The following is a 27,676-nucleotide window of genomic DNA, read 5'->3' on the forward strand; positions in this document are numbered from 1 at the left end:
ATAATATTTGGAATGCCTGTTTACTCTGGGGTTTACCAGTTTGAAAAAGCTGTATCTGAGTAGGATAGGATGCGCAAATCCTTTAAATTACCTCAGCGGCATGCAGATGCTTAACAAGGAATGTATTTTCCACTTGCTGTATTTCCAAACATCAAGTAGGAAGTGTGGGAAGAAACTTAACGGAGCCTCAAACCAAATTCAGGAAGTTAAGCAGAGAAAATTCCTGGTAGGTACTTTAGGATATCATAAGTTTATGGTGGCTCAAAAAAAAAAACCCAAACAAACAAAAAAACCCCCACCACGATTAAAAAAAAAATCCTAAGCTATTGCATGTAAGGGCACGATACGAAGCTAGCAAAGGATGGGCACGGGAGTCAGTGCTGGTAAGAACAAGTATCTTCAAAGCTTTAGATTCGTATGTACTAGGTGGCTAAAAATAGGCATAAATGATAGCAAGAAAACCAGGCTACAACGAAACTACCGCAAATACTCGTCCATCGCAGAGACGCTGGAACTCGATGATCTTTAAAAGTCCCTTCCAACCCAAACCTCTGTACGCCTCCCCCTCCGGACCCATGAGCTGCCCCTGCACGGCGCGGGGCTGTGAATCAGTGCGGACACAGCTGCGTGCGGCTCTGCGGGCACTGCCACAGCCCGGCCCGGCCCAGCCCAGCCCTGCGGACGCTCCCACAGCCGGGACTGGCCCTATTCCGCCCTGCGGACACTACCACAGCCCGGCCCGGCCCGGCCCTGCGGACGCTCCCAGCCTGGCCCCGTGTGGGGCTGGCCGGCCCCGCCCGCCGCCGGGAGCGCGCAGCGGCGAGAGCGCGCCGCGTCCCCAGCTGCGGCGGCGGCGATGGCGGCGGCGGCGGCCTCGCAGCGAGACCCGGGCGACTGGCAGGACTTCTCGGGGTTCCAGCCCTCCGCGGGGAGCGGCCCCGAGGCCGCCCGCGACAAGGGCGGCTGGGGCAGCGGGGATCTAGGGGCGAAGCTGTCCCTGTGCTTCGAGCCCCCGCAGGCCCGGGCTGGCGGCGGCGAGAGTCGCGTTCCGCTGCGGCCGCTCACGGAGCAGAGCGCTCTGCAGGACGACGAGTGAGTGCGGGCCGGGGGGCGCGGAGAGGGAGCGCAGGGGAGGCCCGGCCCGGCCGGAGGGACAGCGCGGCCCGTCAGCCCTGCCGTGCGAGAGCGCTGCCCTGGGCCTTGCCCAGCCCAGCGGGGCTTGTGGGCTGCGGGAGCGGAGCCTTTCCCCGCCCCCGGGGCTGCAGCTGGAGCCGCCGGGCCTCGGCCAGAGAGCACGCTCGGCCTCCGCGGCGCGGTTTGACGTGCAGCGCTCCGGCTTTATCCCCGTGGCGGCCGGGGGAGCGTGTGAGCATCCCAGAGCTTCTTATCCCGCCGGGGGAGCGAGGAGTACTTGTTCTGAAGTGCAGTGACCGGGATTAGTGTTTGTTTAGCTTCTTGCGAAGTGTCCACTGTCTCAGAGCTTCACATTAGACATGGGAAGTGCAGAAGGTGGGCGAGGAACAAAATCGCAGCTGCAACTGCGATAATTGTTTAGGTTTTTTCCCCTGAGCAATAGAGCATTTCTGATCCATGCTGCTGTGCAGTTTTTAACATTATTTAACTAGTATTTATATTTCTTATTTTATGGTAAATTTAGTCAGCTTATCTTCATTAAAAATACTTCAGCTTTACTTTAAGGTAACTAAATTGTATGTCTTGTTCTAAGAGAAGAATTTTAAAAAGCCTGTTGGCAAAATACTAGATCTGTGGTGGAAAGAGTGAGGTAAGTTCAGAGAACCATGAATCACGTTGGGCAGGGATGAGGCACTGTCCGCCCTTCTGTGTCTGCTTCAGCCTTTTTTCTGACCTCCTCTGAGCCTTAGCTAGGCAACCATTCCAAACACCCACCCACAGGACAGCGCCTGGAGGCAAGGCTTGCTTGGTGACTTGAGGAAGCAGCGTGCTTGCAGGGCTGCTCTGGTTAAAGACTGAACTGGTACGCCAGGCTGGGTCTGCATGTGCACCCCTCCAGTACAGCCAGAGAGGATGTACACTGTACAAACACTAAGGACTGACCGAGGACAAGAGTGGTGGGCTGAGCTCTGCAAGAGTATTTCCGGAAAAAAATTAAATTCTTCCAAAATTGTAGTATGCTTTGTGCGCGTTTGTAATTCTGTGATAAAAGGAAAGGAAAAAAAAGAAAATATTTGGCTCAGAATTTGCTACTCAGCCTCTGCTAAATGACACTAGGAATGGAATTTATAGCTCAGCTCGAATTTCATTGAAGGAAAGGCTCATCCACCCCCAGAAAATATTTTGAGTATAGTTATATAATTAGTAGGGAAGCTATGTCTTCATTTATTGTTTTGTTTCATTGCTGTGCATACATTGTTGTTTAAAAAAGGAAGTAAATTATGTTTCTCAAAAAACATTTTCTTGTCGCTTTAAAACACTAAAAATATTGTCAGCAACTTGCAGATGAATATTTAGAGAGGAAAGTATAGTTACTGAAATAGGAATATGTTTATTGCTGATCAGTTGCTGCTTGTTTTGAGGTCTGCATTTTTGTTCCTTTTTTCCTCTCTCCAGGATTTGGAATGCTTTGACTGATAATTACGGTAACGTGATGCCAGTTGACTGGAAATCTTCCCACACCAGGGCTTTGCACTTGCCAACACTGAATCTTTCAGAAAAAGGGGTAAGTTCTGATCAGCAGAAGTGCCCTTTTTGGATCTTTGGTACTCAACAGGGAAATAAAACTGTTTCCATTTGTATAAAACAATGTTGTTATTAAGTGACTGAAAATATTTTTAGTACTTGCCATTATACATGAGAGCTTTTTAAAAGTCACAGAGCCTTTGATGTATGTTTCCATCTCCTTGGGTTGGAATAATTCGGGGTTAGTTTTAGATGGCGGTTCATTAGAGCCAGAACATGATAGAAAAAAATGTAAAATGAGAAAATCTTTCTGCTGTATGATCCATGTTGAACACTGTTCTGGGTAAGGGAAGAAAAGGGGCAGGAGTATTCTGATCTAGTAAATCCAGTGAGGACTTTAAGGTCATCTTATTCCACAGTCAGATGGCTTCTTTAAGAGGAAAGGTGGCCCAGGAGACACTGAAGTGCAAGAGTTTGTTTTGTTTTTCTTATTTAAGAGTTAGAATAGCTCTCTGGGGAGGAAGCAGAGAATTACGAGCTTCAGAAAGGTTTATAGAAAGGGTTGTCCTCTGTTGATCTTAGAAGTGGATTAAAACACTTCAGGAGGAAAACCTAGTAGGAATTCCCATCTCACAGGTTTTCTGAGGAAATGAGTGGCTTACCTTTTAAACATAGTGAAGCTCAGTTATGTTGTAAAAATATCTGTGTGTAACATGAGAGTTGGGTAATGCTTTGACTTCTGCCATCCATTAGATAATCAACAGATGCTTTTTGCTGTGACAGGAGCAAAGATTGTTCTGCTGAAGAAGATACTTCGGGGTTCAGTAGAGGAAGGTGCAAATTCGGAACTCAACTTTCTTGATTTGAGCCTCATGGTTATCCCTTGAATTTGACTTGTGTTTCTTCTACTCTCTATTTAATGCTTGTTCAGATTTTATAAGTGGTTTTAGAGTAATTAAATACTTACATTTTAAGTAAAAATACAATCCCCCCATGCTGTGACCTTGTGGCATGGAAAAATGGACTGGAAGACTAATGGATTTCTTGATAAGGAGCTAAATATAATATATTAAAAAACATTTCATATAGTTTTTACAAGTTATTTGCAGGAAGTTACAAAGAAAGTACATTAAAAAAGTGTAAAGTGATGTTGCTGGATTAGACAGAACCCTAGGTATGATGCCACTAAAGAGAAAATCAGTTTAGGGATTAAACATGTCCCAAGTTTTTTCATCTTTCACTCCACATGGCTTGCCTTCTGATGTGTAAAGACTGTGGGGAGCATTTGACATACTTTTCTTCTGCTTCTTAGTGCTCAGCAGTGTTGCTGGATATGTGACAGCACATATGGACCAGCTAGTATCTTGTTTTAACTTCCTTACAATGAAAACTAACAGCTAAGCAACACTTTCTTGATGCGTCTGAAACTAATAATATGCTGCTGAAGTTGTGCTTAAAGCATTTCTCCTGTTTTAGTAGGAAAGAATGTAAGGTCAGTAAGGCTGATTCACCTGATCTTAGTCGCTTCACGTGGCAGGTCTGTGCACACTTTTATACGTCCCTGACAGTGAAAGAAGTAGCTGGGTGGAAGTGGTGTGCACAGTGGTATGAGGAGTGGGATTGTGCAATTGCATGTTTGTTTCATGTGTGCTAGATTCCTTTTTTAACTGGGTCATTCCCTGGTAGCAGGTGGATAGAAGGAGGCATGGAATGTGGCTGGGTGGAAAGACAGGTTTTCATTTTAGTCCAGATTACAGCTGATGCCATTTTTGATGGTTTACTTGTCTATATTATCAAAATGTATTCTGAAAGTATCTCAAAATGTTTCTGGAGACATCAGGAGGGAGAGCAGATCTTTCAGATAAAATGTTATCCTTGCTTACTATCCCATCATTTTTTGTCCTAATCCTGTATGTATGAAAAAATATTTGAGGACTGCAGACATTTAAAAAATGTCAAATTGGGATGTATCTATGTAGTAGGTGAAGAGTGAGTCATAGTGGAGCCTTGTCACTGCACAGTTACTGGAATTCAGATTCTGGGAAAAAGTGGACATCTGCCTTCATTCTGAGGGCTGAAGAAGTGCAAATTGTATGTTTTCCCCTGCAGATGAGCTGTCTGGGGATATCAGTTGCAGGCTCCAAATGAAACTGAAAACTATTAAGGTTTCTGAAGAAACTGGAAAAGTTGGAGGAATTACAAGAAAAATTGAAAACTGGTACTGTAAGACCAAGGACTTTGTACAGCCAGTCATAATGCTTGTAAATTAGCCCAAAGATCAGTTAAAGCAGTTGAGCTCAAATGTCAAAGGTTGAGGGTTGCAGCTTTTGGGGACTTTTCTAGGTTGGTTTAGCTGGAATCTAGTAATAGACAATTTTGTAAATAAACTAGGATATATCACTGTGTGAGAGTAAAATATGTCTGACTTATCAAGGTGTGTATACATACTTACTAAAGTATGTTTATGTTTGGATTGAAAGGATGAGTATCATTTGGTGGTACATATATGGGAACAATGTTACTGCTCTTTCTTTTTGAAAAGACCCTGAGGTATTCAACAATACATTTTTTAAATGATCTGGGGTGATAACAGTTTTCTGATGTCAACATTCAGTGTCAACTCTTCCCAGCTTTTTTCCATGCCTTTCATTATGTGACAAAGTGGAACCATAAAAATACATAGAATGAGAGGTTTGTGTAGATATTATAGGCAAGGTTTTTCACCCCACACAGTCATTTGTCAGTCTTCAGTTAGGATTTAAGTATTTGTGTTGGATATACAGCCTTCCATGTAGATATCTGCATGTCAGTGTGTATATGGTCTTTACATACTGAGGTTATTTAAAAATATGTTAAAGATTGACAGCTATTTTGACTTTATCCAGTTGCAGTTTTGATTTCATTTTCCAGGTCATTTGACAGCAAGAATTATTGATTCTGTTATTGTAGGCAAAGATTCAGTTTCATTCTTAAAATTAAGTATTCGCTCCTTGTTTGTTTTTTATACAAGCACATGTATTTTATACACTCACATTTGAGGTGTATATATATTTATATAAGTACACCTTGTCATGCTTTTTAGGTAAATGACAACTTGAACCTTGATCTGTCAGATGATGAAGAGCTGAGAGAGCAGTTGGATATGCATTCTATTATTGTTTCCTGCATCAATGAAGAACCGCTTTTCACAGCAGAGCAGGTAAAGTGCTCATCAAAGACTGTGTTGTCAGTGTAGTATGTTCTTTCAGTCTGTTATCACTTTTTGTTGTTGCTCTTGCTCTTCACTGTAGCTAAGCTTCTTGGTTGTTCTTTGTTTAGGGTTTTAATAATGTTTGAGATACCATTACATCATTCAGGTTTGAAAAGAGTTCCAACACTTCAGGTGAGGTTGATAGTCCAGGGTCTTTGAAATCTTTATATACTTCTTACCATGAATTAGTCAGGAAGGCTACTAAATTAAATATTTGTGTCAAAAAGCAAGAATATTTTACAAATCTTAGTGGTATGGTAGAGTTTGTAGTTTTCCAGCATGACTGTGTGGCAGTTCATAGCTTCACAGGGCTTTGTTGTTAGCAAGATTTTTTTTAAGTTTTGCCTAACCTGAGAGTAGATCAGTGTTCCTGCTGCTAAGCTTTCAAATTATTTAATATCTAAAGGCTTCAAATCCATGGATTTACTTCAATTATCTTGAAAATTGTTCTTCTGAGTAAGGTTAATGAGAGGAAGGTCTATTAAGATCCTGCTTTAGTAAGCAAACACAATAATCTGTTTTATTGTTGCTTAAATGATACCTGTGAACTCAGATGAACATGGTTATTAATAATACAGGAATCAGGATTGCTTGAACTGCCTCGGCACTTTTTTACTGTGAGTTGGATCTCAACACTGCATCTAAAAGTTGATGTGTTACTTATTCAGATGTCTAGTTCATAATTTAGCCTGCAGAAATGTGGTCATTTATGTGATGTAAACTATCTGTGCACAGAATATCTGTTACCATACTTTCTGTCTGGCTCAGGTCTTATGCCCAGGGATTCAAATCAGCTTCAAGTTATGGTGGATCAGTTCATAAAACTTCTCATGAGCACAGTAGATTTTCAGGCTGCTTGGAGGGGCTTTTTGAGGGTTTTTTTAAATGAGGTTCTCTTTTGTTCTTTTTGTTTGTTTTCATTTTGTGGGTGTCTTGTTGGAGGAGAGAGGAGTGTTTGTTTTACAGAGAAAAGTATGATGGAATAGAGGGTAGGGGAGGTAATTGGTTTTTGTTGTTGTGACTTCCTTCAGCTGAATACTCAGGAAAGATACTCCATCTCACTCTATAATTTAGTTTTCTTAAGCAGAATCATGGGTACCTTCATATAGAAATAACACTGTAGTTTCAACACACTGCTTGTTATGCGATCATTACCAGTTTACTGTAACAAGGTTTGGTTATTCTCAGAGAGCAAGGATAGAGAGGAAATTTCAGTATGATTTTATTGATCCTCTTCCATCCCGTCTTGGTACTAGTTTCATCCAGCTTTGCTTCAAGTTGCAGGCTGTTGCTCTGCATGCAGGAGGGTTTTCATAAGTTTTCATTTTTTGAAGGTGATTGAAGAAATAGAGGAAATGATGCAGGAATCGCCTGATCCAGATGATGATGAAACACCCACCCAATCAGATCGGCTCTCTATACTTTCCCAGGAAATTCAGACACTCAAGAGATCCAGTACAAACAACAGCTATGAGGAGAGTAAGTGATATTTATTTAGTATTTTTGCTCTTACGCTTATTAAAAAAAGGTTAAAGGGTAAGTTTGCCATGTGTTTGATTCATAGCAAGTCCTTCTTATGAAATATCTGCATTCAAAAATATTTCCAAAATGTCCTGAAAGAATAGCCTAGATTTAGAACATAAATAGAGGACTTACCTTTGTCAACTTTCTAATTACTAAGAACAGAAATAGAACTTTATAGAATTTCAATTTAAAGCAAATAACTCTGAAGGTTGATACAGTGGAGTGAGATTCCTTCATGGGTGAAGCAGTAAATTGGTCAATTTTTATTAAACTTCATTATTTTCTGTAAAGTGAGACACTTTCTTGATGCTACTACACTGCTTAAGATCAGCTAATGCTCTTGAAAGCTATGCTGTAAATAAAGCTTTACCATCCCTTTGGTGCAGTTTCAGTCATTGCAACATACCTTGATAGACAGAAACAGAAAAATAAGGCAACCATTTCTTTTTTCCCCCATAAGGACCATGCATATTTTTCAGTCCTCCCCTTCCATGCCTCTTCAGAAAGCTTAAAAGTTAAAAATATCCTTTTTATTTTCTATTCCAATGAAATCATCTGTGCTTCCCTGTACAAAAGCAAAGGAGAAATTACACTAATAATTTAAGGGTAGTAGGTTGAATTGTATGTAAAAGAAACCTGTGACTAATGAGCTTCATGATAGAAAATTTTGTTTAATCTGTTCATTTGTCAGCATAAATTCTAGAAGATAGTAGGGACACAAAGAGTACTTGATAGGTGATCTTTCTACTTTGGTCCTTCTTAAAAAGTTTGGTGCTTTCTTTCCTGTAGTCTGGGTCAACAATATAAACTCTGTAGAAGATTCAGAAAACTGGCAGACCTCTTGTGGCATGACTTACAGTTTCTGCTGCATTTCAGATTTATGGAGGAGATTCCAACCATGAAAATGGTCTCTTAACCATCTCAACACATAAATTTCAGGAATGTGAAAGCAAAATGTACTGTGTTCAGCAGGGCTTCCTGCTTTTCTGACAGTTCCATATGTCTTAAGGTTTGGAGGTAATCAAGCTTGCTCAGTATTTCATATCATATTTATTTTGCTTTGCCTCAGGAGTCCATCTTGTCTGTTGCATCTTTATGGTTTAAAGGTCAATCTCAACCAAATAATGCCCTGAGTTACTTTGGCAGATTATTTAACTTTGCTTCACCAGTTTCTCAGAATCTACTTTTATGTCTTTCTGGTCACTATTTTATGAAAAGCTTTCTAGTTACTTTTAGTGGATGACGGTGCTTCAGAATTGGTCTGCATCTCTCTGAAATTTTTACAGGGTTTTCCTAGAAACTTTCTGGCTTTTATAGGACAGATAAGCAGTGCTCATTCATTTAGGATTCAGAGCAGGAAATCACTTGTATTAACTTTTTTCTTGAGTTGGAAAAGACATATGTTAAGGCAGTCTGAAAATAAAGCTCTGGTAACACAGGTGAGTTGTTCAGCCTACTAAGTTTCAGTCCATGTAGTCTTCTGTATTTGAATTCCTCAGTCTTCACTCAGCTACATTAGCAGAGTATTTCCTATGTAGCCCTTTGTAGATTTTGACAGTGACAACTGATCTGTCATCAGTCAGGACTGCAGTTGGATAACCTGCACCTGTGTTTTTAGAACAATTGTTTCTTAGGCTGTGAAGCTGGTTCTCAAGTGTTGAGACTTGCAGGTGCTCTCTCTCAGTACTGTTACAGTGTTTGAACAGAGTTAAAGGCCTAACCTACCTTGAAAAACTGGCTCCTTGACAGAGAATTGTCTTAACAGGTTTCATTGCCTTCTCTTTACTTAAGTAAGTGACAAGGAGATTTCTCCATTCAATTTTCCCTGCTGTAGTTTAAGGGAAAAAAATCACATTTCACTTACTACCTTTGATGCTTCTAAGAGCTACACTTTTTGTAGTTTGTGGCCTCATTTGTATTTTTCAACACTTGTCTGTAGGTGCTTTCCATTACAAGAATACTTCTAGATGCAGTATTTACTAGACTAATTCAATGAAACTAAATAATTGCAAGCATCTATGTCGTGTCCTTAAACAGATTGTGCCCATCAGTGTAATCAGGACTAGCTGTTTCTCAAGTGCCAAATAAGATTATGTTCTTTGACACAGCAACTGCTGGGACTTACCAGCTTCCTAGGTGTGTCAGACTTAATCTGGAACAGAAAGCAGTCCTCAAAGAATGTGCTCACTTTTAACCCAAGCAAGCCTCAGAACCTTTTCTTTGTCATAATTTTGCTCTCTGTAAAACATCACCCAGTAGTTAGAAAATAAGAAGGCCTTTTACTGTGAACAGTGAATGCAGTGGAAAGGAATAGTTAACAGTTGTGTCAGAAGTTTAGCACTTATTTCAGTTTCCAATATTAACCACCAACACACTCTTCATATTTGCAGACTATCTCAGATTTCTCAGAAGAAAGTTTAACCATCTTCTTGTTGCTAATCTTGTCACCTTTGGGATGTGTTTATTCCTTTAGGAATATTGTTTTGTTCTGTGTGGTTTTAGAACTGAATTTTTTGTTTTGAGACATTTCAGAGTACTTTTTTCTTGTAATTCCCACAAGTTTTCTCATGCTTAAAATCTTGACATACAACTTTTTATATGAACTATTTGTAGGAGTAAAAAGATTGTCTGTTGCTGAATTAAATGAACTGCTAGAAGAAATTGAGACTGCTATTAAGGATTATTCTGAGGAACTGGTACAGCAGTTGGCTCTACGAGATGAGTTGGAGTTTGAGAAGGAAGTGAAAAACAGCTTCATTTCTGTCCTCATCGAAGTACAAAACAAACAGCGAGAACACAAAGAAACAGCAAAGAAGAAAAAGAAGCTGAAAAATGGTAGTCCTCAGAATGGCAAACAAGAAAGAGGTCATATGCCTGGAACAGTAAGAAAATTTTTATAAGTCTTTATACATTTAATTTTTTTTTTTGTTTTTTCCCCTAAGGGAAATAGTAGTCCTAGATGATATTAAGATGCCTGGTACTCCTGCTTCCATGCCTTCATTCACAAACAACGCTTCAGCACTTCCTATTGAGAATTTCTTTTCACAAGGTCATACATTTTACTCTTCTCATGCTCAGAAAGGATTTTTTTAACTTTTTGCTAATTAGCCTGGAACTAGCATACCTTTCTTTCAAAAATGCTGTCTTTGGATACACTGCCCTGTGTTATATTATCAGTAGGCAAATTTATATATCTGCTTGGTTTCACTGTGTGAATTTTAGTAGGTGTTAGTCTTGCAGGAAACTCAATATGATTGTTGCTATAGTTGCATGGATATTTATTGCTCATGCTCGTTTTTATGTAGGGAAAAAGTGAGTGTCTTACCCTGGATCTCCTAACCTGTGGCAGTTACTACATTCAACAAGAGACAGGGAGGAGGACAAAGTGTAGTGCATGTGTTCAGGGAAGAGATAATTTGTTTTATTCTTTACAGACATAGCAACGAAAGGAAAAATGTCTTTCAAGTAGAGTTGAATAAGAGGAATCAGAGAACAAAAGAAATTAGGTTATTAGCTTATATTAGAATGCAAATTCTTCTTTCTTATCTGTCTAGTATATTTTAAAATTGCTTAAGTGAGATATTAATGTTTGAATTTCTTAGTGCCTCTTAGCAAATGCAGAAAATGTGGTTTTGTAGATCTTGCCTAAGTCCCGGAAAAAATGCCTCAGTTTGATGTCAGAAGGTTTTGGGATTTGCTTTTCAAATGTAAGGAATAAACATTTATAGTTAAATATTAATACTTCAGAATTTATTTCTATAGTTACAAGAATAAGGTACCAGTGATATAACCCAAATAGGGTTCTGATCTCACCTGTCAAATGAGAGATGTTTGTGTGTGTAGCTAAGTTTTAGTGGAACTTAAGGAGAGTATATATCTGGAAAATCATACAAAATTGTCATCCATTTACAAGAGTACAGTGAATAGATCCTTTTTGCTTCTCAGTCGTGGAGAAACAAAAAGAGATATTGTACTTAGAAAGAAAAATAATTACTTTGAAACTTGAGTCAAGTGATTCATAAGCTGTTCTGATTAGTTTAAAGTTTAGAAACTTGAATGATGCTTTCAGGTATAACTTACATGGTCCCAGTATAAGACATTTTCGTGTTTGGTCACTTCAAGATACAGATGTGTCAGGTTGCTTTCTAAGACGGATTGAATAGACTAGCTCACAAGTGAGACTGTAGCTGCATAGGTGTGATTCCTTTGAAAACAGATTTCACTGTCACCATGGACAGATTGGAGAGCCCTCTCCCAGAAAGAGGTGCACAGTTCCTTTCTTCAACACTCCTTTTTTTCCTTTCTTTCTTTTTTTTTTTTAAAAGTGCTACGAATATGCATACAGATAGCATGTTCTAGTAGCTTTGTGAAGACTGAGGTTTTGTTAATAAATAATGTATTAATTGGTCATTTAGGTAACTACAATGAAGTCTTATTTAAATACAAAGATTGTAAGTAAACTTGAATTTTCATACCCTTAAGAAAATGAATGCTCCTGTAAATACTATAACTGAATAGAAAAATACAGGTATTTTATTTCTTTTGTCCTTGATACAGTCTTTGGCTAAATTACTTTCTTATATTTCTAAACTTTTGCCTCTTTCACAAGGGAAACTGGGGACCGGTTAAAAATAGTCAGGGCTTGAAGATACCAGTTCCTTTAAGCACGGTATCTCAAAAGAGTTAAGATGGCTTTGGCAAAATTTATGTCTTTACTGACCTTGTGTGCTTTAGAAAGCAAATGAATACTGTATTCCAGCACATTTTATTCCCCTCATATAAATAAATGCTTTCAGATAAACATGCTGAGGTGTGCTCATCTTACTGCCTTGTGTCAGCATCTTGGCAGTTTCTTCTTTTTATGTTCTTGTCGCTTGCTGATTTTTATATCACATGCTAAACATCAAAACTTTTTTTTTTTAAATTTTTTTTCCTCCAATGAGCAAAAAGGATTACAAGGTTCAAGGAAAAAATGTGTAGTTGGATTATGTACTGCTTTTTCTTTACTTGGATTCCATGATTCCATATAATGGAGCTTGAAGTCAATATGGGTGTGTTATTAACTAATTGCATATATTTTGTCATATTACAGAAAATGGGGAATACTAATTGTTGCTTCAATTGTGGAAAAGGAAGCGTGAAAGCATAAAAAGTTTTTAAGACCTGAAAATTGCTACTTCTGAACAGTGTTTCTAGTATGTGCTTAAAATCTGAAAAATTGATATCAATAGTGTCTCTAAACATACATTGTTCAAACACAAATGTTAGAGGAGATTTTACTGGGAGGTGAACTTTGAAAATGGCTATTTTTTACCTTTCAAAATGAAGCAGATGTAAAAGTCAAATCTCGATTATAGGGTCCGCAGTGTGAAGATTTTGTTTAAATAAATTTTGGTGCAGAAATACTGCTTAACTGTCATTATAAGGTTTGCTTTTTAATTAAAAATATTAAGTAGATTATTGAAGAAATAGAAATGTGCTGAAATACATCTTGAAGCTTGTCTTTGTCATTTGTCTTTCATAGTCCTGAGAAATGCTGATTAATAGTCTTTTGAACTTTTCTCTGTCCCTTTTTTTTTCTTTCTGCTGTGTTTTCACTACTTTTAGCGCTTCAGCATGGAAGGGATCTCAAATGTCATACAGAATGGCTTCCGCCACACGTTTGGAAACTCGAGTGGAGAGAAACAGGTGCTGGGCTATCTTCTCCCTTTTTTCTCATTCTTTGCCTGCACTTTCAGTAGGAGCTGAGATCTTGAAAATTGACAGTAGTTGAAGATAAATGCTGAGACAGAAAAATACAGAATCAAATGCTGGAATTTCTAGTCCTTCCTACCTCAGGATTCTGATCAGCCTACAGTCTCTTTCTCTCCTCAAAGCTCAAGAGATTCAAGATGTGATACCCTGATGCACTGAGCTAATAACCCGGATTTCTTACTTTAGACTAAAAGTCTCTTTTAGCACAATGCATGCTTTAGACACATCGCATGTCTGTAAAACTAATAGCCAGTCAAAGAATGTGTATCCGGTCAGATGTAGTGTTTCAGCCTTCAGCATTAGCAACTTGCATAATGAAAAAGGGGTTTGTTTTGGTTTTTTTTTTGAAATGTTCAGAGCTGATACATCTAAAAACAGAGTAGCACCTGGAAAATGTATAGACTGTTTTGTCTTTTGCCTTTGAAAATGGCATGATTTTAAAAGCAGCCGAATGTGTGCAAGGCAGATTACCAATATAATATACACAAGCTTTAGGCAAGTTTGTGTCTTTTCATTAGCTATTTAAATATTGAAATGGAGAGCAGATACTTAGCTTCAGTGGGCATCATGTAGATGTTGTGTGTACCTTGGAAGCAAGAGTCTTATGCCTTATTTCAAAGTAAAAACTTGGCTGTTGCTTCACATCTGTAGGATGTATGTTATTAAATCCATTCTGTATTTTAGTTAACTGCTAGTGTTTATGCTGTTGTTTAGTCTTTTGACACACTTTACAAAGTATTGGTATTTCACATTATACAACACATACCCACTATTTTAGTTTGTGCAGTTTTGTCGGAGGAGTCCATTAGAGGTTTTTTTTTTTTCCTCCAGCGAGAAGTCCATTGAGGCAATAAATTGACTGGTAGTTTAGAAGTCAAGGCTGATTAAGCTTTTATCTGGAAGATGAGTGTTGTATCTTGCAGAGGAGTTTGGGAGGTAAAACAACTCCTCTCAAGTCATTCTGCAATCATGAGGTTAGAAGGCTAAGACTTGCCCAGTTTCCAGGCAATGAATATGTATGAGATTTTATGAATTAATTGATCCAGCTATTTGTTTGTGCTCACCTTTGGGGATCTTGAACACATGCACAGAGCTTAGGTAACAAGAGTTTTTATAACTCTGCACTATCACAATACTAGTAAAGCTGCACCTGTGTGCTGGGTTGGTTTTTTTTTTCTTTGTTATCTTTACCATAAATTACAGCTGTTTATACCTGTATCTTTAGCTATTTTAAATATTATATATTTTCATAAAGTGAGCATATTTAGCTATGCCACCTCATCATACTTTTGGTTAAAAGACTTTCACTGCCTCCTATGTAGAGACAAGTAGCATAATCATATGTTAAAAATAACACTGATTGAATAACTCTTCCAGTAATTTTTGAGTTAATTTACTAAAATTATTCTTCAGGTTGGTCATCCTTTTCTCCTTATTTATCTTTTTCTATATCCTTATGGTTATGGGTTTTTTTTTTCCCTTCCTATATCCTAAAGCAAATCATGGAAGTAACATGAACTTAAAATGAAAAATAGGGTAGAAAGGTAGAAAAAATACCAACTCTGTTCTGATTTATTCCTGGAAATCCATTTTTCTATGGCATTTGTTTCCTGTTTGGGAGGTTTTTGTTTGATTAGGGTTTTTTGCCTCATTGCCAAGCCCTAGCCCTCCTTTTGAAATACTTATTGCAACAATTTGTAATCTTATTGCAACAAGTTGCAAAATTAAGCAAGTATCAAATATTCAGTTACTTAATGCTGCTCTCACAATATTAATTTGAGTGGTTTTTTGAGGGTGTCATTATAAACTCACATGCTAGCATGTGAGTTTTCTGCTAGCAGGGAAGAGTTACAAATCTGCAATTGTGGTCAAAAAATTCAAGGACAGACAATTTTTTGTGTTCCTTAAAAGCCAGAAGTTCCTACACATGAGGTTGCAACATAAAAAAGTTTATGACAAGTTTGTACAGTCATTTCAGAACTCTTTTCCATTTTTTAATTTTAATTATATTTACCACCTTCTACTACTGTCTGATAGTGAGTACTCTCCCTTGTAAAATCTTAGTCCTTTTTTCTGTGCATGTGTTTGAGACATAAGTGAAAATTACTTAAAAGTTTTTCAACATGTAAAGAGAAACTTCCAGTGGGAACTCCCTGTTCCTATCTGATAATGCAATTGAAAAGAAAAAGACATTGAAGTATTGGTAGCTCACTCTGTGATCATATTTCCAGAATAAAATTCAAGACAGTCATCTTCATTTTGATTTTCAAGCCTAGCAAACACTTTTCATAGGTGATGAAAAATTGCAGTGAGAATTGCTGCTTTATCATGTCATCAAATCTGCTTCAAAAATTTAGAGGTCACAGCAGATTTAACACTTGGTCATGTCAGTACAGTTCAGTCCCTCTTTCATTCTTTTCATAATATGTTATCCTTCATGCAGCAGTTCAGCACCTGAGTTTTTATAATGCTATTATAGAGACTGATAGTTACAGCTACAAGGTTGATGAAGAAAAGTATTTCTGGAAACTAAGAAATTATTTTTTGTATTCTTAATTGCTACTATTAGAGAGGAAAAATGGAAGGTGGAGATTACAGGAGAATGGAAACAGAGTTAGTTGGTTATTGGTTCAGTGATATATCCTAGTAGTTTATTGTCCAGGTAAAGGGTAGAATGCCACTTAGTTCTGAAGGCTGGAAAAGACAGCCAGAAATCCATTTCTGTGTTAGTAGATCCACTTTTATCTCTGCCATTGGCAGATTCAGCAGCCTTTTATCTTGCTATCAAGTCTGGTAATTTTATTAAGAGGCCAGTTCTCTGGTGATACTTGTTGGTTACATCTCCTGGAAAAGAAATAGAAAATTGATTGTTTCCTAAGAAACATTGCATACTTTCCTCTGCCGTGCTGAGTGGACATGAGAAAATGCCAAAAGAAAAAGGAGGGAGAAAAGCACCTCATGTTTGCAGAAGGTCCTGGAGAGGTGTCAGTACCTCCTGTACAGTTGGTTCAGTGACACTGAACTGAGTCTCTTTGGCTTTGAGGCAGATGATGTGGTTGGGTGTGAGGTGCCTGGTCCCACTGTAAACATGGCAGTGGTTATAGCTGTGCTTGGCAACCCTCAGTCTCCTTCTGCAAAGTCTCTCTGAAGTTCCCTCTTCACCAGAGGCTGAGTTACACTTGACTATCACTGAAGGGCTGTTACCAGGAGAGCAGGAGACCTTGTACCTTGTTTGTAATGTTTTTTCTGCTTGTTGCCTGGAGAACTACATAGATCTCAAGCTGAATGAGAGGTTGAGGGTTACTTTGCCTACTGCCTTGTAGCTGTTAACCCAGAATAAAGTTCCTGTTAAATTCTTAAAAATTGAATTGTGGGAAACTTTGGGAAGCTTTTCCATTGGGGAAAATTCTAGCTGTTTCAGTACTTTTGAAATTCTGACCTCTTTAAGAAGTACATGCATTCATATGTTGCAAAGTAAGATGTCACCTAAAATGCACTTAATAAAAGACCAACAGTGTTGCATCAAGAATTTGAAAATTAATCTTAGTTGCACTGCAGATGTGAAAATCTTGAAAGATTTTAGAAATTTTGTTGTGGTTCTTTTTTTAAAGCAGACAAGAATCAAAGATTTAAGTAAATCAAATAAAAAAGGAATGGTTTGAAGCAATTTGTTAGCACACTTGACTATTAAAACTGAGAATTTAAATCAAATTCCAAATTCTGGGGTCTTATTTTCATCAGGCTTGCTTTGTTCTTTTTGGTTGGAAGTGTATAGCAGCAGAAGGTGAAAGCCATCTGTTTCATTTTCACCTAACTGGGGAAGCCTAGTTTTCTTTGCAGAGAGGAGAGTTTGCTGCGTGACTTCTAGTGGCCGCATAATTTGGAAAAAAAATGAAAGTTGGTTTCTGTGATAAAAGCTCTGAAATAGGAAAGGTAGAATCCTAATCTCTTGTGTAATATGATTATTTGTGGCTAGCAATAGCTGCAATTTTTACAAAGTAAAATGTAAGCAACAAAATTGCATGAAAGGACTGTCAAGTAACTCTGTTTTTCATCTAACAGTACTTGACAACCGTTATTCCTTACGAGAAGAAAAATGGACCCCCATCGGTTGAAGATCTTCAAACGTTGACCAAAAGTGAGCATATGAAATTCCACTGATCTTTTCCTTACTGTATTTGCAGTTGTGGTTGCTCAAAGCCAATGAATCCATCCAGTTATCTCTTCCCCCTTACCCTATGGCATGGATGTAAAGATGCATGATTTTAACTATACATTTTGTCTAGGTTAACTTGGTTTCTGAGCCTTCATGGTAGGTTTGTTTCCTAGCTGTTCTCTGACACTCTGAAGGCCAGAAACTGGCATATATCAAGAAGTAAATTTTGTCACATTTTGATGTTGGCTGCATATCATGCAATTTGGTCTTATAGTGCCTGATATACTCCTGTTTGTTTATATTTGCTGTGCTTTATTGAGGTTATTGTAATGACTTTGACAAAATGGAGTGGATTATCAGGATACTTAGGACTAGTTCCGTAATGATTGCTCTTGATTGCCTTTAAAATAGCCTGCTTCTCTCTGTGGTTTTGGTGGGGGTTTTTCGTTAATGAATTTTGATAACTAGGAATTCCAAACCAGATAGAATTTTGACAATGCTTTGAATTCCCTGTTATTCATACCTTTTTAGGCCAGATCCTCAAAATTATTTTTAAGTTCCAAGTCCTCTGCTTGTTTGATTTTATTTGGATCTTTTTCAATTCCAATTTGCAAGAAATCAAGGTTGCATTTTTTAAAAATTACTTATTGAGGTGATTTAATACAACACAGCATCTCTAGGAGTCAGTAGCATCTCCTTCATTGGATGTTTATATGAATAAAGACAGATGGTAGAATGCATCAGTGCATTTGATCAGATCTCGGTGGAGAATCTCACTATATCTTAAGGTGATTTTCAGCAGCGCAGTTCTGTGATTCCACGGGTGGCTGAGGAGTGTTAAAAGGATCGTTGGTTGTTTTTGGAAAGAGAAAATAAACATTATATAAATTCTAGAGTAAATGAAATGTTTAAGTAGGAATTATAGTTCCCTTTATTTTTCTACAGTAGGCACCCTTAGCTGTTAATTCATACTTATTTTGTGACAAAGGATTTCTCATTTTATGTTTATTCTTGCAGTGAAATTTTATCCTCTTGCCATATTTAAATTTCACTTTACACTCTTTAAGTACAGGTTAAAGTCTCTTGAAAACATTGTGTTGTTTGATGGTTTATTAACAAAATGTCTTGCACAAATGCATTGTAAAAAGTATTAACAGTGTTGATTTCTGTGGGCTGGCTGGAACTTGACCCTGTGAGTCAGTTGTAGACTTGTGACTCACTGTCTCTGTTGTTGTTAAGGCAGGCAGTAAAGCAGGTGTTTAGGGTTGTCCAGTTGGTTTTTTTTTTTTCAAAGCTGTGTATTACTTCCTAGTTTTGAACACTAATGTCTTACCTCAACATAAAAGTTAAACACTTGTTATAATTTGAGTTTAGAGTCTCATATGAGGAGTCTCATTTGGAGTTCATTAAATATTGCTTTTCAATATAATTTTATATTTTTGATTCTTTTCAGTCGTGTCCTGAGCACTTTAGAAGGAGTAGACATTGTTTTTCCTTGTGTAGTGACGGACAGGCTTATATATGTCCAGCTGAGCAGCTCCCTGTGTTTTCCTTCTTCAGAAACAGGCAGGATGGATAAGATCGACTCACATATGTCACAAAAATGGCATTTTTGTATTATTCTAAGTTAATGGCAAATTCAGTCACTCATTTAAGATTTTTCTAAGCTACAGTGGATAACATTCACCATTTCAGGGAGGAAAAAAAGCACCACTAGTATTTCTATAGTATCATTCACAGCATTGTTCCATTATTTGAGGTAATGATCAAAGATATTAAGTAATGGAGCATCCTTTTCTGGCCTGAGATTTCCAGCCCATCAATATTTGTTAGCATACTTTAGTTTTGGATTTCATGACTTTCCTTTGGTGAGAATTTTTTATAGGGGAGAGGTGCTTGTTGTTGTTGTTGTTACAGCTGATGGCATTTTATTGTAATATAATTAACCACATGAAGTGGGACTCTTGCATCAGTGAACTGTGGAGCTCAGTGAGAATTACACATGTGAAAGGTGGAGGGTGTGTGATGTGTCTTACTGTATCTTTTCATATTTCAGTTAAGGGATTTCTTACTTCTGGTAGTAATATCTCTATGAGTAGTTAGAACAGCTCCATGGTATTACTTTTAATATGTTGTGTTTATTTTATTACTAAATATCTCATTTATTTTTTTCATTCTTTAGTTCTGCATGCCATGAAAGAGGATAGCGAGAAAGTGCCAAGCTTGTTAACAGACTATATTTTAAAGGGTGAGTATGTTTCATAGTAGGGATTTTATTTGGTTCTAAATTAATGTACATATAAGGTGTGTTTGAAGAGTGATCCTACAGCATGCATGAATTATGTTGCCTTTCAATCAAACACAGCTCTCATTTGTTTTATTTTGTCCAAGCTTTCTGAGCACACAGATCATCAATAAAACATGTTTATTTTGTTTGTGATAGTAAAATATAGCAAAGTATGCAGTGTATATTCAAACTGCTGAATGACATCAGTAGGAGCAAAGAAGTTTGGCTTATGAAGTGAAATGGGTATAGTTAAAGTCTTCCATTATACAGTTTTTTCATTATTGGAACTCAAACTGCCCATAGTAAGAATGCATTTGCTATGCAAAGTGCTTATAGCTTCATTTTAAGTGTTACCTTCTGATCAATAGTAAAAAGTATTTATTTTACTTTATTTACAGATTTTATTTGAAAAGTTTTTGTATGAGTCATTTATTTTCCAGTCTTATACATTGATTATATTAATAGAATGTCAGACATTGAAAAGCACTGTTTGCTTTAGCTTCAAGGAGTTGTTCCAGATAGTTTCCTGGTTTCTAAATTCATGTTTATAATGTTCTGCTTTTCATATGCTGCAAAAGTTTCTGTCCTTTTGGCATCATGTATTCCAAGTCTCACTATTTTCTCAAATATGCTGTCATTGGACTTAACTCACTCCATATGATTTTTGAAGGCTTTTTTTATTTCTTTCACAAGCTTACAGTCACTCTCATCATCTCATCTCACAGATATTTTAAAGTACTTTCATGTTTAAGTTATGGATGACATACAGTGTGCTGTGACTTCAGAAAATCTGAAAAAAGTCATTCAATATTCTGGAAGCTCCAACAGACTTCCTGTTGGAAGAGATCCATTTCTAAGTTTTGTGCAGGGTTACATACGTATCTACCAAATACAATAAGAATGCAGAGATCCTTTCAGTTGATTCCTTTGATTTCTCTGTTGTTTACTTACTCTTTCTAAAAATTCTTCCTCAGTTAGACACATGTATTTGTTTGTGAGCCATGTTAGGATCAAGGTCAAGGTTTTTTTAATGGTGATGGCACTAAACTGTAGTTTTGTGAAGCAGAATGTTTGACCCAAGAGGATGAACCGTTGTCAGTAATTAAAACTCTTTGCTCTTCATAATACATCTGGTAGTAGGTGATTTGACTTAATAGTAATCTTCACAGTGTCTACTCTTATTTTTAGATGTAGCTATCCAGAAGAACTTTCAGATTACTGGGATATTGAGAAGAAACTGCCAGCTTAGGGAAAGGGAGAAATCTTCTTTATAAGCAAAGAAGGCTTATAAAAGTAGATTACCTGAACATATGAGAGGATGATTTAGGGAGCTTGGTTGAAGCAGATTGGTTGAATTGTTTACAACCACTTAGATCAACTTTCAGCTGAGCTTTCCTACCTGAAATTCTAACCTATTTCTTAAATTCCAAAATAAAAGGAGTGACCTACCTTTTGAAGAGTCTGCTGTCTTCGCTGTAAAGATTAAAAGTGTCTTGGCAAGGTAAAAATCGTTAAGAAGATTTAGGGGCTTGAATTTGTTTTTGGAAAGAAGTTCTGGACCCAGTGGTAATAATCCATTTGGTATAGTGGTAGTTGTATTCATTTTACACTGAATGAATTTTATTCCTTTTTCTTAAGCTTTAATCAGGAAATGAAATTTTGAAATGTGTGAATTGTATCACCAAAGGTACTTGGTTCTATTAAAATCTGTTCAGTACATGTTCCTTTGAGGACCATTTTTTCCCAATCTTACTACAAAAAAGAGTAGACAGTAAATACCTGTGATATTGGGATATGTGTAGCTTTATGGGAAATCCAGTTTGGTATCTGACTGCATAGGTAAAACCTTTTTTCAAACTTTATATTGTGTCTTACAGAGCAGAAAAAAAAGTCTTACAAACAAGCTCTTAATCATTTTTTTTGAAGCAGCACTGTCTTGCTATTCTATGGTATTTAAAAGATAAGAATATACAATCTTACGTGAGTGTTATGGCTGCCCACAGAATTATTAATAGACCTGCCCAGATATTGCTCATCACTGTTGAAAAGTTACTTAACTTGTTCAGAAGCAAGAATTGAAGAAAAAATGTCTAGAAAAAGATTGTTACCAAAGTATTGTAGGTACAATGTAATGGAACAAATAAAAAAAGAGTTCTGTGAACATGGAAAGGTAAATGGAACCATAAGATTGAGCATAAGTATTGATGTAACAAGAAATCTTACCACATTACTGGTGTTCTGATAAAAACAAAAAAGATAGTGAAATAAGTTAATATTTTCCCTGTATTCCAGTGTGTATTGTAGAAGTCACTGTCTTAAATAACTTGAACTAAATGCCAGAATAATTCTGCAATTTGGATCATGTAGGAAGACACACACAGACCCCTCTGTGTATGTTGTCTAATACTCACTATCTTCATTTAATAATGATCAAGTAAATTTGTTTGGACAAGAGCTGGAGCACAGAACTGGAACACGAAGGAGAGTTCTGCAGCCAAATCTGCTGCTGAACTTCTGTGTTACCATGGATCATTCTTGTACTTCTTTTTCATAACCAGCTAATCCTTCTGAAATGCTGGAAGTAGAAATCCTCAAAACATGGGGTGTGCAAATCCAATATAATAAAGGAATTAAAAGGCCAACTCAATGCAATTCATGTTAGGGGGGAAAAAACACCTCTGTATGGATTTCTTAATAGGATTATTAGTTTTGAAATTATTTCATGTGCTTGCTTTCTATAAAGCATCTTCTTTCCCCAATTTCTACTGCCCCCTTGTGTCCCCCCAAATGTTAAAGATATCATCATTTTCCTTGTCATGCTTAAGTCCCTCTTTCCAGGGGTCATTTAGCTCTCCCCTGGATCTTTTCTGTAAGGAATGTCTCCTGAAAGGTAAGTATCCCAAAACCAGACTGAGTACATACCTTGTGAAGAGTCTGGTACAGTGTAGTAGCTTGCCTTCTCTTGTTTTCTCTTATTGCAGCCTAAATTATTTTCAAGGGGTTATTTTTCCTTCATGAGGTTCTCTTTGTTTTTACTTTTCAGTGAACGTTTCTGTCCTGAACTTAACAATAATGAGTGGGAATTAGTGATTTGCTTTGCAAGTGAACTGTAGTTCTTTTCCCACTAGCATAGGATTCATATTATATTTTATAGATTTAGACTTAAAAGAGATGGTAACGTGAAATTGATCAGCATTTGCAGTTGTGCTTATGTTTTTCTGAATGTATTTTAATATATCAATATTGTTACTATATTTTATCAATAGGAGTCATGAAGGAGAAGCTGAGATTTGAAAAAGTGTAGGGGAATGAACTTACTGACAGGGAAAGAAATACCAAACCAAGACTGAAATTCTTTATCTTAGAAAGACTTCTGGACTGAAGCTGGCAGCTTAGTAAGGTGGCAGTATTTAAATGCTGTTTGTGCTCATCTTTCTATTGGTCTTTTTTCATGGTTGAACAAATATAATGTGTTTTGAAAATGCTGTGCTTATGTCCATTGAAAGACCTCCATAAGCGAAGTTTCTTGTGCACAAGTTAAGCTGTAAAGCAGATGGAAATATTCATGTCGTACCTTGCAGCTGCATTGGATTTAGGTGTTGCAACAGTAATAGGCACCATATCCTTTGATCAAAGTGTGTTTATATGGACAATGCACATTAAATTTTTACTTTCTGTTTAAAGAAGTTTTTGGTCTTTCTTCCTGCATGTATAATGTAATGACCTTCTGCATTATGATTTATTTGCCAAGTACAATAATGCAAGTAGTATTTTTCATATATATTATAAAGATTAGTATTTATATTAATAGTATTATATATATTGTATGCAGTGTAGTTGCATCTGTAATCTTTGCAGTATGCAAGTTTAGGCTGCTTTCTGAAGAAAATGACTGTGCAGTTGTTTGTCTCTTCAATTTCACAAATAATTGCAAATTTCAACCCCACAAGACAGAAACAAGTGTTGTGGGAATAACAGAAATACTGTAGGGAACAGCATCTAGGTAGGAGAAGGACTGAAACTGCTGTTTGTATTGAGCTGGTGGCTGTTGCCTGGAAATGCCAACCTTGGGCAGGTTGGTCTGGTATATTCACATACTTGAATGCACATACATGGGCTCCTGTCTCTTTGGGGCCATGACAACATGGGGAGGGCCTGCTGGGATGGAGTTCACAGCAGATTTAAAGCAGAAGCTGAGTGCATCATTGTGGGAAAGAGCATTAGCTTGTTTTATTGCTATATGGGCAGTGAAGAATATGACAAAACCTGCTGGAAGCAAGAGTTTCTTAATTTAGCTACTTCCAGAACAAATCAAAGATATACATGAAGTGTTAACCAGTGTATACAGAGAATTAAGGTATTGGGGTAGGTTGTCTGGTATCACATCTAGACACATTATTTCAAGATTACTGCTTTTTACTTCCAGTTTTTACAAAATGTGAGGATTTAGCTTCATATACAATGATAATTTTTATGTAACTATTATATAAAATGTGTAAGTATGCACTTACAGCTAAAATGATTGCCTTTGAAATCAGATGTATTACTACAGTGAACTGTTACAAGATGTATTTACTGCTAAGCTTTGTGTTCTTTTCCAATTGTCCTTAAACAGTAATTGTGACAAAAATAGAGTGCTAAAATAATATGCTATACATTACTTGTTAGTAAAATGTGTGAAATGTCTAGTATTGTTTTCTTCTTTTTTCTGAATGTAGATGTCGTGAAAGCAGAATAATTGTCCATCTTTCACCTTGATATTTCATACCTGATCTTTCAAGTAAAAACTTAAAATATTTTTTTGTTTTAATGAAGCAAGAATTCACACCTTGTTCTATTTTTAAGTTATGCAAGTATTTCAGAAAATGAGAACATTTATTTTCTTGCCTTTGAAGTTTTTAATTGATACACCTGACTTCTTTATTTGCTTTTGTGTTGTGCTAGCATTGGTTTGAAAGCTGGATTGCTCTGAGGTTTGTGTCTTACATTGAAACAGGAATGAGAAACACATGAAGGACATGTCTTATCTTTCCACTGTGTGATTCTAGTACATGCACCAGAATTAGCAAGTAGAGTTAGACTCTCAAATTGTCAGTGCATATCTTTAAAATATAACTGCATGCGTCACCTGTTATTTAATGTTCTGTTTTCTGATATAACGCTTTAAAAAGCACTGTTTAAGACATGACCTTTAGTTAACTCATTTCTGGATAATATTAGTTAAAGATAGTGGGTTGTGTCACTTCATTACCTTTTGAGAGAGGCTGAAAACTTAATCACCAATTTCAATTGATTACTAGATTTTACTGTGTTACTAATAGGGTAGAATCCAACATTTAAATATTTTAGTATATACATTACATTTTTGTGCAGACCAACTTCACTGACATTTATCAATGTGTATTTGTGGCTTTTTTGCAGTGCTGTGTCCTACATGAAGAGGGCTGCCTTTCAGAATTAGCCATGCTCCTTTCTGTGATGAGAAGCTTTCCATGGATATAACTCATAGTATTTTTTCATTTGGCACTATACCTAAAGCAGTATTCATTTACCTCCTCTGTGTGTGTGGATTTTCTGATCCTACAGTAAGTCATCTGGGCATGACAACTCATCCAGTTTAACTTAATAGTGCAATGAACTGGAGCAGGGAACAAACATTGTACAGTTTTACTTGCATTGTTCAGACTTTTTAAAGTCTATTTTTACATTGTATAGCATGTAGTAAATCCTCCTGCACATTTTGTTGTTGGAAGGAAAAGTAAACTTTAAATAGTGTAAATAAAATAAGCCTCATTTTAAGGAATCCGTATTTAAAAGCATCCTTAGTTCCTAAACAAAAATGAAAAACTATTTTAGTCAGACTTGGAGTTTAAGATTCAAGTGAGTTCTCCAGGACACTCCAGAAAGGTGATTGTGAAAGTCAGCAATCAACACTGCTTTGTAAATGGTAACTTTGAACTATACAACAGATTTGTTCATAGATGAACAAATCCAGATTCCTTGGTTTGACATGAGTAATTGTGTGTTATTTGTTCTTGGTATTAACACAAACATCTGACTAATGTAATATTTCATGTTTGGTTTTATTTTAATTATTAATATTCATGTGGCTTAGATAGTCTCCCATATTGCTGCTATAATTTTACCAGTTTTAAAAAGTGTTTGATCTTAATGAAAATGCTTCAATATAGAAACATTTTAAAAGGCAGTATCTTTTTAAAAATACATGTACAGTTTGAAAAACTTGCACCTGGCTTCCAAGTTAGTATTATCTTGAGATATTTGTTGTTGTGTATCTCTAAATTTTACTGCAAATCTCTCTTGTAAATTGTATGCAATGTCTCCTTTGTGATAATGTACCTGCATTCAAAAAGATGAGAATGTATTTTACAAATCTTGTAAAAGAAACATAAAACCCCCATAATCTCAGCATTAAATACTTGTCACAGGTAATTTTGCCTGTCTAAGAGATTAGATTAGTAAAGTAAGGAGTACTAATAAAAAAACCCCACCAAAACCCACTTTTTTCTAGTTCGAATTCCTATTGATTCTCCACCCAGATTTATATGCTGAATATCAGAAGGCATTGGAAAATATGGTTCTAAAGAGATTAACATGCTTTCTTCAGTTTTTTCCATCTAAAGTCTTCAGAGGTTTCATTAAAGAGAAATTTGATCCTGAATACCTTTCATAATCTTCGATGTTCAACTTTATCTTCCGCACCAAATACTATTTTGATCAGTAAAACAACATGGTTGAAAATAGTTCTCATAATTCTTTTTTTTTCCTAAAGGCCTCAATATTTTTGTCTTTTGTGCCTTTTTCAACTTAAAATTCTTTTTCTCCTCCCTCTCTCCCACTTGACCACCAATAGATACTTGCCAGCCTGCTCAGGAATAAATAAACCCTTTCCATGAGTGTGTCATATGTAAAGAAGTTTTTTTGTTGCTTTATTTTAATTCATTTGTGGTTCCTCTAAAAAAAAAAGGCTGCCATTTATTTCTGTAGCTGGTGTGTTATAAATTCATTATGGCATGCTTTTTGTGTAGAAATTCTTGATGTTGACTGTTGATGCCTGGAAATGGGCAAAGGGGGATGACCCTGCTTTATTTTACAAAAGGTGCACATGTAAAGCCCACATTGTCTCAGTGTGAGATTATTTAGAGGTGCTTCAATCTCCTGATGAGGCTTGAGATGGAATGAAATAAAACAAACAACAATTAAGAGTAAAAAAAAGGACAACAAAAAAAACTTCTCTCAAAGTTTGTGTTACTTACAACAAATCTTGGATGACTTAAAGTCACAAAATACTAAAAGTAATGAAACTGGAAAGAAAACTTTAGAGACCAGAAACAGCTTTCATGAGCTAAGCATCTGCTTGGGAATTTCATGCCTCTCATCAGATTAAACAAGATTTCATTATGAAAAGTACCTGTTTACTGTGTATGCATTAAACAACAGCTGCCAAATGTGGCAAGTATTATATGTATACCTATATATGTACATAAAAAAAAACAAAGCGTTTGAATAAAAAGAACTGTGCAAATCTTCTGCTGGGTTCTATGTACTTTGTATCTCTACTATGCATCCTTTTTTTCCACATGCATTATTGAATCTTTCATTCTTTCAGGGAGATGAATTTCATTCTTCTTTTTAGTTTTAGCATGTGACAGTTGTAAATGGCCACCCAAAAAGAGTAGCTGATAGATACCTTAGCAGAGATTTAATGAAAATCCATTCCATTTTTGATATGAAGAGTCCTGGAAGTGAAGTTGCCCTAAAGTCATTGAATTTTAAGGTACTTAATTTATTTGTGTCACTTGCTTTGCTTGTTTGTTTTTATCTAATCTTTTTTCTGTGTTTCAGCTATTTTGCTTGAAGTTTATTCTCTTCATGGATAAAGTAAAATTTTGAGTCAGGGACTGTCTGGACAGGATGTAAGAAGTAGTCAAGAGTCCTAAAATTATGAGGTTTTGGTTAAGGGAAGAAACTGGAAAGCAACATCAGTTCCCTCTGGTGATAATGATTTAGCTGGACTCTCAGCTGG

At 36.7% G+C, this 27,676-nt stretch overlaps 1 protein-coding gene across 4 annotated transcripts; it reads left to right on the forward strand.

The window, feature by feature from the left end:
* Window positions 1-814: 814 nt before the first annotated feature.
* FEZ2 (fasciculation and elongation protein zeta 2) lies at window positions 815-27,179 on the forward strand. 4 transcript variants are annotated; one of them, XM_085055226.1, is made up of 10 exons: window positions 815-1,092; window positions 2,590-2,698; window positions 5,741-5,857; window positions 7,243-7,387; window positions 10,046-10,314; window positions 13,040-13,120; window positions 17,249-17,324; window positions 19,525-19,590; window positions 24,574-24,602; window positions 25,051-27,179. In XM_085055226.1, exons 1-9 carry the CDS (start codon window positions 857-859, stop codon window positions 24,582-24,584), a joined length of 1,110 nt encoding a protein of 369 aa, XP_084911352.1. In that variant the 5' UTR covers window positions 815-856; the 3' UTR covers window positions 24,585-24,602; window positions 25,051-27,179. The 4 variants fall into 4 exon arrangements, with proteins under 4 accessions (XP_084911352.1, XP_084911350.1, XP_084911353.1 ...); XM_085055224.1 differs by lacking the exons at window positions 24,574-24,602; window positions 25,051-27,179 and adding an exon at window positions 22,896-24,561; XM_085055225.1 differs by lacking the exon at window positions 24,574-24,602 and having other exon boundaries at window positions 816-1,092.
* The last annotated feature ends 497 nt before the right edge of the window (window positions 27,180-27,676 follow it).

This window comes from Lichenostomus cassidix, chromosome 3, assembly GCF_008360975.1.
Source record: "Lichenostomus cassidix isolate B80296 chromosome 3, HeHo_3.0, whole genome shotgun sequence".
Taxonomy (NCBI): Eukaryota; Metazoa; Chordata; class Aves; order Passeriformes; family Meliphagidae; genus Lichenostomus; species Lichenostomus cassidix.